The following is a 16,987-nucleotide window of genomic DNA, read 5'->3' as shown; positions in this document are numbered from 1 at the left end:
TCCGTGTAGTTATATTAGTTGTAGTACAGATAGTGGGATGTTTAATTTGCGAGAGAGATCTTTGTCTAGGTTACGAAGCAGGGTTAAAGGGCTCTCGGAAGGGTAGTCACTCCTGACAGTTATGGGGTGCTTAGACTGTAAGGACGACAGCTAATGTATGTGACACACACAGATGGCTGCTGGTCTTGGCTCTGGAATCGTGCGAAAGAGCCCCAGGAAGGATCAACCATCTAGTGAGAGCGAGGACCTCCTCGCTCAGTTTCCCAAAGCCGAGACTTTTCTGAGGACCACAAAGACAGTTAGGGGAAGGCGCAGGGCTTTGGGCAACAGGCACAGGCAGGCAGTTAAGGAGGCCGGTCAGACACTGTTGCTTGAGCTTCACAAGGTCTTGGAGCTGTTCTGGCAGGTTGCCCTCACAGTTTTTAGCTCTCCTGGGTGTGGTCAGAGCTTGGCCTCCTTACAGTAGTGCAGTGACGACAGGAGAAACCATGAGTGCTAGAGCAAGAAGTCCTGGGAAAGAGTGAAGTTGAGAGATACAGAAAATGTGTTGATTGCTCAAGCCTCGCATGAGGTTTTGTTCCCTTGTCTGTAAATTACCGACTCTGTGAATGAAATAGAGTATAAAATGGTTCTGCCCAATTTATCCCATTTTACTTTTCTCATATTTTCAGAAATGTGCATATTCTCAAGCTGAATCTTAAAAAGGTGTATAAGTGTAATGTTATTATAAGTATTATAATAATGCATAATTTTTATATACTTCATGTGATTTTCATTGATTCTGGAAACATGCTTTTTTTTTTTTCCTACCTAAAAATAATTCCAGGAGCAGACATGGTAAGCATACATAATGAAGAAGAAAATGCTTTTATACTGGATACTTTGAAAAAGCAATGGAAAGGCCCAAGTGATATCCTACTAGGCATGTTTTTTGACACAGATGGTAAGTAATATTTACTCTTGTAGGGAATCACTTTTTTTTTTTGAAGATTTTATTTATTTATTTGAGAGAGAGAGAATGAGAGACAGATAGCAAGAGAGGGAAGAGGGTCAGAGGGAGAAGCAGACCCCCCGCTGAGCAGGGAGCCCTATGCGGGACTCGATCCCGGGACTCCAGGATCATGACCTGAGCCGAAGGCAGTCGCTCAACCAACTGAGCCACCCAGGCGCCCCAGGAAATCACTTTTTTTAAATGGTACTAAAATTGATGACTTTGAGATTCTTCAGTTCTCTAGTTCAAGTTGGTGTTTCCTGTGGTGTCCAGGTATTGTTTGTTCAGTGTGCACCCTGTACCCAGTACATGACCTGTACTGACTGCAGCTTTTCCCTGAGCAGCTCAGTGTGTTTCACACAGAAGAATCAAAGTTGATTCTTTTGTCTGGATTAAAATACGGTTCTAGGCTCAGTATTTTTCTAATATGGTAGGGTCATAAATATTAGTGTGTCAACAATAGGATAAAGGTAATTGAACTATCAGAGCAATACTATGTATTTAGTGTCCCTGTAGAAAACAAAAGTACATACATAATTAATGAAATGAAACTACTAAGTTTACTATTAATATTTTAATTTTCTTGGCTATTTCCCCATGAAAATGTTACTATATTACATTCTTTTCAAGAGCTTTTTTTTTTTTTTTTTAAAGAGGGAGAAAGGGGGAGAGAGAGGAGAGAGAGAATCCCCAGCAGGCTCCATCCCCAGCGCAGAGCTCAACATAGGGCTGGATCTCATAACCCTGAGATCATGACCTGAGCTGAAATCAACAATCAGATGCTTAACCAACAGCCACCCAGGCACCCCATCCATAGAACCTTCTTCAACCAATACCTTTTTAAAAAAAAAGATTTTATTTGAGAGAAAGCGAGAGAGAGAGAGAGGAAGAGTGACAGCACAAGTGGGGTGGAGGGGTAGGGAGAGAGGGAGAGGCTGACTCTCTGTTGAGTAGGGAGCCCAACTTGGATCTCCACCCCAGGACCCCGAGATCATGACCCGAAGCGAAGGCAGATGCTTAACGGACTGAGCCACCCAGGCGCTCCTTGAACCAATACCTTTGATGTGCTTGTACACAAGATATATTCTTCCTCCTAATTTAAATCCCACAATGAAAAGTTTTGACCAGACATACCTTAGTAACTTCCCACCTTTAATCCTAGACCCTTTTCTATGGCTCTAACGGTTTAAAACTGTCCTACTGATGAAAATATTCTTAACTGACAGATGCACGTTTCAAGTGGCTTGATCAGTCAAATATGACATTTGATAAGTGGACAGACCAAGAGGATGGTGAGGATCTGGTCGACACTTGTGCCTTTTTGCACACCAAGACAGGTGAATGGAAAAAAGGAGATTGTGAGATTTCTTCTATGGAAGGAACCCTTTGTAAATCAGCTAGTAAGTATAACTGAGGACTTTTTTCCATTCCTAGAGGGGTGGGGAAAGTAGGGCTGGTTTTAAAATAATTTTCTCTGAGACAGTTATGCCTCAATAAATTAGAGGGAGTAAGAAAGATTTCAGAACATATTAGGATGGTTTGCTGGCAAGTCTCTCAGAAGTCAAATGTAATTCTCTTACATTTCAGAGGTAGGACCAAGATTATGTGAACCAGGCATACTTTTATCCTATCTTATACTTAAGAGCCTACAAGAAGTTAAAAATTTCTTCTGTTGTTTGAAGGAATCCTCAGTTCCCTTGCATTTGATTTGATTAAACAGAAATGGTGAAGAATACTTTGACTTCCAAAATTCTAATGTTTACTACAAAGAATTTGACCCTGTACAAGTACTAACATCCTTTGTTTAGACAAATGAAGAAAAACCGCGTTGTAGTTTATAATTCATTCTGGATTAAAGTGTAATTTTTCTTCTGACCTCTCAGAATGCTTTTCTTTTTTCCTTTTTCCCAAGGGCTGAGCTCTGAACCTGGCCCCTGCCCCTCCACACACCCACCACTCCCAGGCTCCGGCCGTCCCCTCCTCCTCATCAGAATGCTTTCTAATGAATATAATTATTGTGTCCCACAGTATTTTGATGTTATTGTTAAACATCAAAGTTTGTTCTAAGTTTTAGAATTGTTTTCCCATTAAAAACACTTAAAATTTCAAAATATGATTTCAGGATGCCTGAGACACATTGGCCATTTCCCCATTTCGCCTCTTCAGGATTTACCCCCTTCTACTTCTACTGTAAACCAAAGCTGTTTTTCCCTTTACATTTTACTTTTTTTTTTTTTTTTGCCTCAGCAGGGTTCTTAACTACAGTTTATAGTGACTATACTAAGTTTCTCATAGTTTTATGGTAGTAGAATTCAACTTCCAGTATTTATTGGATTTTAAAAAGTTGGTTCTTTTCATGTATGAGGTCTCAGGGCACCATTATTATAAACCAAATTTTTAAACTGTAACTTTGAAACATCAGAAATAGTGAATCCATACTAATAAGATCACAGGTGTACACTTCAATTTTACTAGCTTCGTTTTCTATACTTTTCTACCAAAATTCTGTTTTCTTCACCTCATCACTTTTTCTTGAGTTACCTAATACTTTTCCACCAACCAAGCTAATGCATTACATTAGACCTCTATATCTTCTTTAAAAAAACAAACAAAAAAAACCTTTGTTCAAAATGGAAAACACAATTGACCAAGCAATAGAAATATGGATAATATTAAGCTATTAAATAAGGGGTTCATTTTTAACTATTCTGAAAGTGTTTAAAGGCAAACTTAGAATAAACATACTTTAATTTTAATTTTAATTTTCTTTTTTCTTTTAGTCCCATATGAAAAGAAATATTTATCAGGTGAGTCTTTTGTTAAAAATTTTCCCACAAGTAATATTAAGATTCAAATGTTAAAATATTAAAGACCCCTTAAAAATTTATTGTATAACATAAAGTAGAACAACTTTTGTAAGAATTTAGAAGGGTCTCTTAGTTTAGGAATAAGACTTGACATTCTAAATATAACTGCAGGTTATGAATTTTTTAAACACCAAAAAATATTTCCCATTGAATTCCATTGTTTTTGTAGGCAGTCACTCTGCAATCTTTCATTTAAAAAAATTTGACCTCATAGTTCTAATTCATGAAGCATCTGTCTTAAGGGTTTACTAAATCCTTTTTAAAGAACAGGTAATATATTAACATGGCTCAAAAAGCAAAATTATAATGAGGCAAACACTAAAAATCTGTCTCCCAACTTGCCCCCATCTACCCTGTTCTACGTTTATCCTTAATGGGCACCCGTTCAGTTTCTTCTTTAAATGAATGTCTTATTTCTTTTTGCCAAAATAAGCAAACTGAGATATAGGACTTATTTTGCCCCTTTTATTCACTAATATATTTTAGGTATCTCTGTATCATTACCTATAGATTGAACTTCTTCTTTACAACTGAATACTCTTTCATTGTATGGATATACACTTATTTAACCAGCCCCAGATCCTTCTTAGCTAGTTTCCAAACGTGCTATTACAGTGCTGCAATGAATTAATCTGCCTTGCACAAATACTTGTTATCTAAAGATTAGATTCCCTGTAAATGGGTTGAAAGTGGATATAGAGCTTGGATCGATACTAATAGTAAGAGGAACTGCACCATTTTGCATTCCCAGAAACAAAGGGTTACAAAACTTGTGGATTTTTGCCAATTGGTTGTATAATTTTTAATCTATTTTTTTTTTAGAGATCGTGTGTGCGTGTGTGGGGGGGGGAGGGGATAGACGAAGAGGGAGAGGTAGAGAATCTTAACAGGTTCCATGGTCAGCGTGGAGTCAGACACAGGGGTCCATCTGACAACTGAGATCATGACCTGAGCCAAAATCAAGAGTTGGACACTTAACCAAGCCACCCGCGCCCCATTTAATCTCTTTGAGGTGTAAGTTGCACAGATCTTAAGTGTATAGTTTGATGGTTGCCTCTGTATACACCTGGCTATCTCTCACTCAAATCAAAATACAGTACATTTCTGTTACATTAAAAATTTCCCTCATGCCCTTTCCCAATAAATGTAGCTCCTACCACCATCTATCCTAGTTAACCACTATTGAGTTCTATCGCCATAGTTTAGAGTTGCTTGTTGTTAACATAAATGTAATTCTACTGGCTTCTTTCAGTTTTTTAAGATTCGCCCATGTTGGGTATATGTTGTACCTGTTTTACTGTTGCATAGTATTTTATAAATATATCACAATTTGTCCAATCTCTAGTTATGTATGTTTGGATCATTTCTAGTTTGGTACTACTATGGTAAGAGCTGCTTGTGAACATTCTCAGTTGGATCTATTTTGTCACTCTCCTGGAGTACATTCCAAAGAGTAGAATTGGAAAGTCATAGGATAGCTAATATGTTTAGCTTTTATTAGAACCATCACATAATTTTTCAGTGGTTGAACTGTTACATTCCTGTCAGTGTATGCAAGTTCTATTCACTCTACACATCCCATGAAAGTCAACCTGATTTTAGCCATTCAGATGTTACATGTAGCAATCTGTCATTTTAATTTTCATTTCCCTGATGAATAATGTTAAGTACTTTAACACACTTATTAACCATTTCAATGTGTTCTTTTGTGATACGGCTCTTCAGGTTTTTTGTCCTTATTTCTAATTGGATTGCCTTCCCGATTGGTAGTTTTTTTTAATTCTAGATATGAGTTGTCATATGTATCATGGATATTTTTTCTCTGTTTAGGGCTTGCTAGAACTATGATGGAAGAGGAGGAAAGGAGTGTTTGAGAGTTCATGTAGATATTGGAGAATCATGTTCTCACTCTTCCATAGGAATAAATATTAAAAAAAATCAAAAAGGGGCACCTGGGTGGCTCAGTCGTTAAGTGGCTGCCTTCGGCTCAGGTCATGATCCCAGGGTCCTGGGATCAAGCCCTGCATCGAGCTCCCCGCTCCGCAGGAAGCCTGCTTCTCCCTCTCCCACTCCCCCTGCTTGTGTTCCCTCTCTTGCTGTGTCTCTGTCAAATAAATAAGTAAAATCTTAAAAAAAAAAAAAAAAATCAAAAAGAGCAAAGGAGCACCTGGCTGGCTCAGTTGGCCAATTATGGGGCTCTTGATCCTTGGGGTAGTGAGTTCAAGCACGTTGGGTGTAGAGCTTACTTAAAAAAATAAATCAAGGCAGGCACCACTTCATAGCCATTAGGTTGGCTATGTACAAAAACAAGAAAACAGAAAACAAGTGATGACAAAGATAAGGAGAAGTGGAACACTTGTGCATTACTGGGTAAGAATGTAAAATGGTAGACAACAGTATGGTAGCTTCTCAAAAATAAAAATAGAAATACCTACGATCCAGGAACTCCACTTCTGGGTATATACCCGAAAGAAGTGAAAAGAGGTATCAGAGATGTGTATGCTCACGTTCAGAGCAGCATTAGTCACGATAGCCACGGGTGGAAGTTGCCAACCCAAGTGTCCATCGACAGATGAATGGATAAGCAAAACATGGCTATATAACATTATTTAGCCTTAAAAAAGGCAATTCTGACACGTCCTGCAACATGCACAAACTTGGAAGAAACTAGTTGCTAAGTGAAATAAGCTGGTCACAAAAGGATGAATATGACTTCATTCCAATTATATGAAGTACCTGGAGTAGTCGACCTTATAGACACAAGGTAAAATGCTGGCTGATGGGAGGGGCGGGAAGAATGGGGCGTTCTTGTTTAATATATAGTGTCTCGGGTTTGAAAGATGAAGAGTTCTATGGATAAATGGTGACACAGCACAATGTGAATTAATGCTATAGAACTGTCAACTTGGTTAAGACGGTATATTTTGTTATGTGTATTTGACATTAAAAAACTGAATCAAGAAAAGCCGTGTAAGCATGTTATTTTAAGCATGGAGGCAAATAACAGAAGTTACCAGGAATGGGAATGCAGGGTGAGTGAGTAGTAGGGCAGAAGGAGCACAGGATTTTTTGTTACATATCTTGTAGAACTGTGAATTTTAAGCTATGCACATGTATACGGGGGTGGGGGAGGATATATGCAGATGGAAATGTGTAGAAAAGAGTTGGTAGGTCTAAGTGGTTCTCAGAACCCTATTAGGAATAGCTGAAAGATCTGGCAACATTTGATCCAGAGTGGGCTCTGAATTCATTAAGAAATACGTATTTCATAAATGTTTAACTGCAATGTGCCCCGCTTTCTTGATACACATTTTTTTATCTGAGGGTCTCCAATAAGAATACAACCCACACCTTAACAAATTGTGACTACTACACACTTTTATTTTAGGACCAAAAAGGAGAGAATTCAGCTGTGGCCATTTACCCAACTCCTCCTGTGTTATTTTTTTAAAGAAGCCTGTCAGTATTTTAAAAATATCAATGGTTCTCTCTCACTTTAACAAGTAACTTTTGGCCAGATTTTCTTTGCTAATCTTTACATTTTATCATTTTAAAAGCATAGCTTAAAGGAGGATATAGGTACATTCAAATAACCATAATGTAAAAATACATCTATAAAGAGAAAATAATTTGAGATTTTTTGATACTTTTGGGTGCTACTAAATGTAATACAAATACCTTGCCCCCAAAGCATTTACCTCCTCCTAACTCCTAAACTGAGTTAATTTCCCTGAACTGACTTACTGAAAGATTACAAGGGTTTTGAATAGCCAAGAACTGTTAAGGTTGAACATAACTAAGGAATACACACATAGATAATTGAATTAAAAAAAAAAAAAAGGGCACCTGGATGGCTCAGGTCATGATCTCAGGGTCCTGGGATGGAGCCCTGTATCTCCTGCTCAGTGGGGAGTCTGCTTCTCCCTCTGCCCCTCCCTCAACTCACGCTCTCTCAAATAAAAAATGTTAAAAAAGGGGGGGTGGAGGATACTTTTATTGCCATTCCTGGTTTTTTCAGTGGAACAAATTTTAAATGCCAAACACCAGATGAACCAATAAGCCTCATTAATGTAAACAAACCTCTAAAGACAACTAGTCTTGAAAAGAGCAGTAAATATAAAGTAAAACCCAAGGGAGACAAACAGAACTGTAGTATACCCTGAGTGTGGGTGATTTCCATTTTAGGATCTCAAAGTAGAGTGGCAAATTGTAAACCTTGGTTGAAATCTTGAATGACAGTTGTTCAAGCTAAGAAGCATAAGAAATGTGTAATTTATTTTATCAATGTGGGAAGATCCTTAATTTTAGGCAAATATGTACATGATGAAACTATATTTGTGCTCCCCCAAGTGCAAACCAGTAACTGATTTCCATATATATATATATATTTTTTTTTTTTTTTCTGTCTTTTCCTTTTCAGATAACCACATTTTAATATCAGCTTTGGTGATTGCTAGCACAGTAATTTTGACAGTTTTGGGAGCAATCATTTGGTTCCTGTACAAAAGAAACTTGGATTCTGGTTTCACCACAGTTTTTTCAACTGCACCCCAATCACCTTATAACGACGACTGTGTTTTGGTAGTTGCAGAAGAAAACGAGTATGCTGTTCAATTTGACTAAGATTTTGGAAATCTCAGATTAAGGCGTCAAATACTTTGACAGTGATTCCTGTGCAGGATTTTAATGTAAACTTGGCAATGAAAATTAGTTTTTATGGTTTATTTCCTTATTCCAGTAACGTTCATTATTCTCATGTAATCGCTGTGACAAAAATTGATCTTTAGGTTCTTATAAGAACTTTTAAAAAATAATCATAGATATAATTTAGTAGTTTTAATCACTTCCCTAAATGCACCTTTCACTTGAAACAGTTTAAATAAAGCCCAAAGTAGTAAAGCAGATAAAAATAACCCAGTCTACTGCTCTATCTTCCTTCCCATTTAATTGAACCACCGTGGGTTATAGTTGAATTAAAACAAAAACAAAAACAAAACTGTCCCTACCACTGTAGTTTTACAATCACCAGGTCTTTACAGTTTCTAGGTCTTGCTCCTTTATTAATAAACAAGATACAGGAAATAAAAGACTGTTAAATAGATCCACATGCTATTTACTATGGTAGATAATTCCTCTAATATTTTTTATCTTCCTTTTTGAGTTAGATGTAGAAAATATTGTAGATTTTAAGGAGCCCATATTCCACATAATTTTACAATTTCATTACTTTAGAACATCACTTTGGAGCAGAAATAGTATTTAGCATTGATCACAAATGGTTAGAACTTCAACAAAATTTTAAAGATTTTTTGAAACAGTAAGATTACAGCTATACCAGGAAGGTGTGGAGGAGGCTGGCAGTGAGCCTAACACTTTTACCATAGAGCCCCTTTAAGGATTTTTCTCCTACCACCAGATCTGTTCCTATCTAAGGTATCTCATGCTCTCCAACTACTGATGAACTAGCCATTCGATGACATGAAAACTATGTAAGCAAAAACTCTAGAAAAACACTACATACTACTGTAGTGGTGATGCTCAAAGTTTTCAGTGAATGTACATTTTAAGACAAAGGTGAAAATCATTTTGGGGGTAAAAAATGAAAATGAAAGCTCTGAAGCAAGAATGATTTTTCTTATCCTTTACGGCTTAAAAATAAAAGATAAAGAATATGCAGAGTTCACATAAAATTAGATTTACTCTATTTAGAAACTTGGAAGCTCAAAGAAGTCATCTCTCTCCCTAACCCACATGCCATCAGTTATGGGGAATACTTAAGGGAACATACACTCTCTCTCATGCTTGACCAATGGCAACAAAGCCCCAGCTTGTGCCATCCGTTTACAGTGGCACTATGAATAACATCCTTCATCACAACTGATGGCACTATTGTTTACTGACATAGGAAAAACTACGAAGTGATGACAGGACTATACAGTGTGGCTATGTGGTACTAAACGAGCAGATGTTACACTAGCTGTAGTCCACAAAACAATTACAATCTGTAAGAGCTTTAAACTTCTGAGATCTTGGATACTGTCTATTTTATTATTGATAAGCTGAGTGGTACATATAGTGAACAGACTGGAATTCCTTCCTTTTTCTATTCAAGTTCTACCAGTCCTTTAAGAACTAGGCATGATCCTAACTCTTCCTTAAAATTTTCTCTAATAGTCAAATTTCTACAATGTCCAATATGGTAGCCACAAGCTACATGTGGCTATTTAAATAAATTAAATATAACTTTACGTTCAGTTCCCTAGTTGCATGAGGCACACTTCAAATGCTCAAAACATGTGTAGTTAGTAGCTACCATGTTGAGCAAAACAAATTATAGAACATTTCCATTATCACAAAGTTTTATCGGACAGTGCTGCTGTAAAATCTCCCCTTCCACTTAACTCCCATACAACTAATTTTCTTCTGTTCATTTTGATAACTTCTACCCAGTGGTAGCTCTTCCAAAATGGCTGCTTTAACTTGATTTAATTTTCCACATTTGATTTCATCTTTCAAGTAAGTTCTTAGAGGTCCCTGGTAGTGAAGTAGTAAATCTTAATTTTCTTCATCTATCAGAACATCTGTAACCAGCCCTTGTATCTATTTGGTGGTCAACAGCTAACTGGATCGGTCAAATCTGTATTTATTTTTAACATTAAGAATAACAAAGTTCTTGTTTACATTCAAAATGTATAAATTTCTTTTTTGAACATCTTGGTTTTAGCTAATAAGGACAATATAAATTCTTAGGTTTGGCAAGTATCTAGAGAGAACAGTATTACAACTTCATTTTCCTAGGAATTTGCATTCTACATATGGTCTCTATTTGTTTAGGGTTTAAAAGTAACAACCAGTGAAAAGACTTTCCTTATGCCCTCTAATTCATACTTACAGGGTATTGGAAGCTTATACAATACTGAAATATGAAACAGTAAGTGGTACAAAGGCACTATGAGAATGCTATAAAGCTCAAGCCACTGTGTATCTGTCATTAAGCATTTCATATAACAAAACTATAAACTGCATGCCAATGGAATGTTTTCTACTATTTAAATTTTTAAATAAAAACTTTTGTGGGTTAAGCAGAAGATACTTAATTTGCATGCTGAGTTCCATTAAAAGTGTCAATGTTTCAAACTCAAAGCATCCCTAAAGACCTGGACAATAGATACTGAAACTGGCATCCTTAAATTTTGTATTTTTTCTTTAAGGCAATGCAAAGGTAACCTGTGAGCTGAGCAAATGTTTTAGAAAGTTATATATTTTTATATGAAACAGGATTTTATTTAATAAAGTTCTTGGCTCTAATGTTTGAAGTCTACTCTGAGCACCAATTTAAAAGGAAACATTTCAAACTATAAAGTAAATCAATCAGTATGCACTTTATTTCCAGCCAAGGTTTTTACATTAAGACCAACAAACTACGTGTGGGCAAACTGTTGATTCACATTTGAGAAATTACATGGTTTCTACTTAGGTTCTGAAAATGTAGTTCGTTGCTGTAACATAAGACTTTATTTAATCTGAAACCACCTGAAGGTGTTTAAAAGTGTATGCTAAGGCTGTTGACAGAGGAAATATACAGTGTTATGAAAGTATACACAACTCATGACCACAGTGTAGATCTATTCATGGTGAATAGGTAATGTTCATCTGTTCTCCAAAAGTCGTGAAAAATATTAAGTCACTAAATAAATGCTCAGAATTACCAAGGAACAGTTAAAAACGACCAGGATCCAAACAGGTTATTTATATCATATTTATCTATAAAGCAGTGACAACACTAAAAAACACATTGAAAACCAGTGTTTTAAACTTTAAATGTGGGATTAAAAATATTCTGTTAACTTGAGATTGCAATAATTTTTTTCCCAAATAGCATTTGACGGGCAATTCTGATATATTTTACAGCTGTAATATTCCTAAAAGGAATATCTACATACTATGGCCTATCAAATATAATCTGCATTTTGCAAATCAATACAAAACTTTATCCATCATTTATACATTTTATACTTATATATTTTTTAAAAATTAGATTTTATTGCTAAGTGAATTTATAATTCATATTAAATTTGGAAACCTAATATATATGCTTTCATAACTTACTCCCCAGTTGATTTTTTAGAAACACTGGAAGCAAATAATTATGAAAATGAGACTGCAACGTAAGGCATTTTGAAAGGAAAAATAATTAGGTGCCATCTGCCATTTTTATTTCAAAAGCATATTTTGTCCCACTTTTTTCACTAGCAAGAGACTAAAACATGAACCTTTTTTCGTAAATATGACTGCAGTAATCAGAACACAAAAAAGAGTCATCAGCATTGCTTAGACATCTAAAACAAGGGTAACACTTTCCCACTCACCTAAAAGAAAAATACTTTTTGATTACCAGTTTATAAACAGATTCACTGGCCATGTTAAAAGGTCCAGCAGAATTTTAATTCAGCAATACTTGAGAATGAATATATATACTTGTGTGTGTGTATATACACACACACATATATAGTCAATGTATTCAATAGGCATTCCCCCACAAAATTAATTCATACTTAATTGCCAGTTTTAATAAACACTTGTTCACAGATCATCCATTTGTCTTATATGAAGTTAGGCAATATCAAATGTTCTGTTATGGTCTCCATCTTCTTCGGAATCATCCTCTGAAGCTGTTGAAAGAAAACAGGATGATCAAGAATGATTTTAAGGGGGATGAGAATGGAAGTGTAAATATGAAGCCAGAATAGCAATGACTTGTAAAATAAAAATCCCAATTTAGTATACTGTTTGGTCAAAATGGTAAGTTATGACAGGGTTAGGGTGGTTTGACTGTGGGTGATGCGATCCACAATGCTCCCACCCCCAACATCTTTCTGTTAGGTTAGTTTTTATAAATATGAAAATGCTTAAAAATGTGCTTCAAGAAACGTCTTCTAAAAAGCTGAGATCAATCTGTGTTCATAGTAGCTAATGATATAGACACCAGAGAAAAAATGAACTTGAGGCAAGTGCTCTCACACACCTGAGTAGAATCTGGTTTATTACTGCTGCATGTTTGATGCATCCGATGAGAATGAAAAAAAATGTACACAGAATAGGTTATGGGTGTTCTTGAAATTTACGTAAAAAGCTATGTCTATACAATGCCAAGAAAAGCTCTATTTAGTCAAAAAAGCTTTATATAGACACAGCCTAAGTTAAAATAATTGGACTCAATAAAAATCTTTTGTTGAGATTATTCTTATGCTTCCACATTGTCAGAAACATCATTTTTGCATATTTCTGACATCAATTTATTATTAAAGTAGCTCAGAAGTTTAAAATACACATCCTAGAATGTCTATAGGAAAGACATAAGTAAAAAACTATGTATTCTATAAACTGTTCCATGTGTTGAGGAAAATGGAAGTTCACTAAAATAAACACCCAACCAGCATTTCCCCTATTATCAAGGGCAGAAAGGCTAAATGTATACTCTTCTTGTATTAATGCTGGACCCAATATTTAAGAGCACCCAACAAATGGAATCAACAAAAAAATTATGCTACGTGTATGGATGAAACTAAGTTTCCACATTTCAGTCTATTTATCTTGCAGAAATCTTAAGTCCATTTTTAATAAATGGTATCAAGCATATACTTAGCTCATGAATGAGTAAATCCTATGGTTAAGTTTTATGCTGTATCATGGAGAAATATCAAACTAAAAAATAAAACAGCTTTTCAGGGAACTTCTCATGTTTTCTATTTGATTAACTCCACAGGAGAAGAAAATTCAGGGTAATATTCTAAGTACTAATCAGGTAAGAATCTAAGTACTCTGGTACTTAGGAGTAAGCTTGCAGCACCCACATCTTTCACTCACAGCTGAGTTTGGGTATATTTTACCTCCATCTTTCTCATATGTTGGGAGTAGACACTGCTATGTTTAGGAAACTAAATTCTAAATGAGAATGTTAGTTTAAAAAACAAAACAAGCAATCTGGGGAAAATATACAGTGAAACAAATTACTATCATCACATCTAGCAAAGTATAAATTATAATTGACCAAAAAAGAGATCTCTGTGTTAGACTACACAAGGGATCCGAACTAAGAAGGTATAAAAGAAAAAATATACCAAATGAATTCCCATTTTATATACTACTTACTCCTTTATATACCATTCACACATAATGAAATGTGAAAATGCATTATCTGGTTGTACCTCTAATCCTCTCAAAAACAGTACAGACTTAATGACAAAAATCCATGTCTTAGAATATTCAAGGCATTAAAAGGTTCCCATGAAGACCAAGTCCTTCTCAAACTTTACTTCAAAGGACACTGAGCTTTCCCTAAAGGTAAAAATGTTATTCACACTACAGATAACACTCCAAGTGTTTTGAAGATGTATAGAGGATAATCAAGTGGAGAATACATATTTTAAAACACTTCAAAGAGTGTAATGGAATCTGATCTTGGGGAGCCAGTTGCTTTGGGTGAAAAAGTACAATAGGTAGGGTAATCTTGGATTCCCAGGAACTGTTTCAGAGCCACCAATGTCTGTGCCCACCTGATATGAAGCACCCTGGAGGTTGTAGGACTTTGAGGTTAAGCTGTGCAGATGCCTGTAAAGATTTGGGCATTAAGTGCCTTCACATAGGAGCCCAGGCAGAAGTCCTAATGCTGGAACGTGATCTTAAGAGATTGGAGCTGCTGGCGGAGCTGGCTGCCTATTAAAGGTCCATGAGGACCTGAACAAGGAGCAAAAAAAAAACTATGGCTTCTGTTACAGACTCAGAATTAGGAATCTTTCACCCCTATTTTCCTAGAACTGTAAACAAACCCAGGGAAAACCTTTAACGATCTAACAAAGTTGAATAACAAGTCAAATTTCATAGACACACACACACAAATCTAACAGATTTAGAAGTGTGGTTTGACCAGTAAACGTTTTCTTTTTGATTAAAAGTTTTAAAATTAAGGTGTTCAAAAGTAAAATTTTATTTAAAATAAAATACTTAAAATACATCCTTTTGTACCTTAAAATTAATAGAATTTAAAAAAAAACATGTTTTAAAAAACCTGTCAGTTGCCCAACCCATCTTCCCAAATCAATTATTTTGTTATTATTAGGCCTATAAATGAAGCTCTAATTTGGTAGAAAGAATATACAGGTAGGTTTTGCTCTGTGGGTTTAATTTGCAAAAGTAAATTTAACAAGTCTGGGAAGGGGAAATTCCACCTACTTTCGAGATCTTCCATATGTGCCTGAAGAGTTCTTGCAAGGTTAATAAACTAGAAACAATGCAGAAAGAAATATAGTAGTTTAAATGTTGCAAATGGATCTAAAAAGAGAATCAGTATAGGAGATTCATTTCTACTTAAAAAAGTCAAACACCATTTTAAGCCTTTAAATAGGGGTCTTTTTACCCCCACATCAAAAATTACAAGCTTAGGATATTATCTTTTAATTGGTATATAATCATTATATAAATGGTCATGCAGAAATCATGAATTATGTAGAAACTGAAAACAGATACAATAAAATAATTTTATCCAATGGCATTCTGTCTTCTTGCATAAATACAACACCTCAAAAATTATGGAGAAAAAAAGTTAAAACCATTACAATTTGGACACAAATGAATTCACTTTTAGTGGTCAATTAAAAAAAAAAAAAACAACAGAACAGGAACAATAATCAGTATTTTCCTGCCTAAATTTGATAGCTCCAGAAGTATTTTAATTCAGTAAAGACTTCCACTTTAATATAATTTGTCTATATCTTTTTACAAAGGCATGGATCCAACAGATCTTATTATATGCATTATAAGGTTTATTCATTTTGAAAAGATAAGTCACCTTTTAAGAAATAATTTTATGGCATTTACTAAATTTAGGTTCTATGATTTCTTAAGTCCTTAGAAGTCAAGAGATCTTTGCTCCAGTTCTGAATGCTCTTGGTAGCTCATTCTTTTTTCTCTCAATGATAATAATGTCCAAAAGGCTCACAGGAATAATGTTCACATGATTACAGAAAAATGCTTTTTTAACCAATTAAGCAGTGTATGTATTGGTTATTTGACAATTTTCAAAATAAAACAGAAACATTACATCCCACCAGAAACTTGGCTCTATTTTTATCATCAGAGTAAACGTTTTAAAAAATAGTTTGAAGTGTATCTTTGTGAACACGTTACAAGATATGAAGTGTTCACAATGCTAGAGTAATGAGATGTAGACCCTAGCCCCTGCCACACAAAATGGGCAAGGCAGCAGAGTATAAATTCCCTATAGTACACTGAGGTAAGATTACTTATGAGCACCTAAAAGACAGCTAGCTCAAGTGTTACATTAAGATAAGAGTGAACAGAGTAAACACACAATGGTCCATATCTTCAGTAGTTTGTAATATGAATGCTTAAAAATTAGTACACTGGTAATCTTTTATAGGACAGTAACAAATGAAATTGAAGTTAATTTCCCATACTCTTTCGGTTTTTGGAGTTCAATTTCAATGTCAGGTTTCAAAGTTGTAATAATGAGTTGGATTTTCCCTCCCCAATTAAAAAGAGCATTTCCCCTAGGTGTTTTCAATTCCATCCCTGTTTCTCACTGAAATATATTCCAATTACCTTCAAGAGCTAGAAAATTACTTCTCTAAAAATAGCTTTATGAAAAAATTAAGCTGTTTGATACAGAAGTAAGGAAGACAGCAATTTCTATTAAATCTACAATATCTTTATTTTTAAGATACACTTTAATATAAGAGCTCCCCAAAGAAAATAGAATGTGAACATATAAAACAATGTGCTTTCCAAAGCAAACACTTGCAGCATTGCACCCTCCCATCCCCCCAACTCCAATATTACTTACTCGGACACGTGTGCTTGGTTCATTTGTATTTCCCATCATATCAGAAAAGCTTTGTTCGCACAAGTGCAATAACACAACTAGGTAGAGACCAGAGCTGATAAACTCATACTCAGCCTTCAATAGGGAGGCAAACAAGAGAAAAAGAAAAATATGGAGAATGAAAAATTAGAATGAGATTGATACTCATGGTATACTGATAAACTAGAGGAAATGTATTTATAATCAGTTCCCAGGAAGAGATACAGTGCCATCTATTAAAAAAGAAAT

The 16,987-nt window shown here is 35.3% G+C and overlaps 2 protein-coding genes across 8 annotated transcripts in view; one reads left to right on the top strand and one right to left on the bottom strand.

The window, feature by feature from the left end:
- Positions 1-8,578, top strand: part of LOC110592062 (lymphocyte antigen 75) — a 128,358-nt gene extending 119,780 nt beyond the window's left edge. Inside the window, exons 36-39 of the mRNA XM_021703026.2 lie at positions 827-943; positions 2,218-2,391; positions 3,772-3,798; positions 8,279-8,578. Of these exons, the coding sequence (XP_021558701.1) occupies positions 827-943; positions 2,218-2,391; positions 3,772-3,798; positions 8,279-8,481 (521 nt within the window). The 3' untranslated portion in view covers positions 8,482-8,578. The remainder of the gene's footprint in view (positions 1-826; positions 944-2,217; positions 2,392-3,771; positions 3,799-8,278) is intronic.
- A 2,255-nt stretch (positions 8,579-10,833) lies between these two features.
- The window catches only part of MARCHF7 (membrane associated ring-CH-type finger 7), a 52,141-nt gene continuing 45,987 nt past the window's right edge, over positions 10,834-16,987 (bottom strand). For 4 of the 7 annotated variants that reach the window (XM_021703027.2, XM_021703029.2, XM_044913656.1 and 1 more), the window contains 3 exons: positions 16,721-16,834; positions 15,091-15,139; positions 10,834-12,530 (listed from right to left, as the gene is read on the bottom strand). In XM_021703027.2, the coding sequence (XP_021558702.1) occupies positions 12,472-12,530; positions 15,091-15,139; positions 16,721-16,834 (222 nt within the window). In that variant the 3' untranslated portion in view covers positions 10,834-12,471. Of the gene's footprint in view, positions 12,531-15,090; positions 15,140-16,720; positions 16,835-16,987 lie in introns of those variants that run through there. The other 3 variants (XM_044913657.1, XM_044913659.1, XM_021703030.2) reach the window with 2 other exon arrangements.

The sequence above is a fragment of the Neomonachus schauinslandi genome, chromosome 3 (assembly GCF_002201575.2).
Source record: "Neomonachus schauinslandi chromosome 3, ASM220157v2, whole genome shotgun sequence".
NCBI lineage: Eukaryota > Metazoa > Chordata > Mammalia > Carnivora > Phocidae > Neomonachus > Neomonachus schauinslandi.
This window is presented reverse-complemented; position numbering and strand designations above follow the sequence as displayed.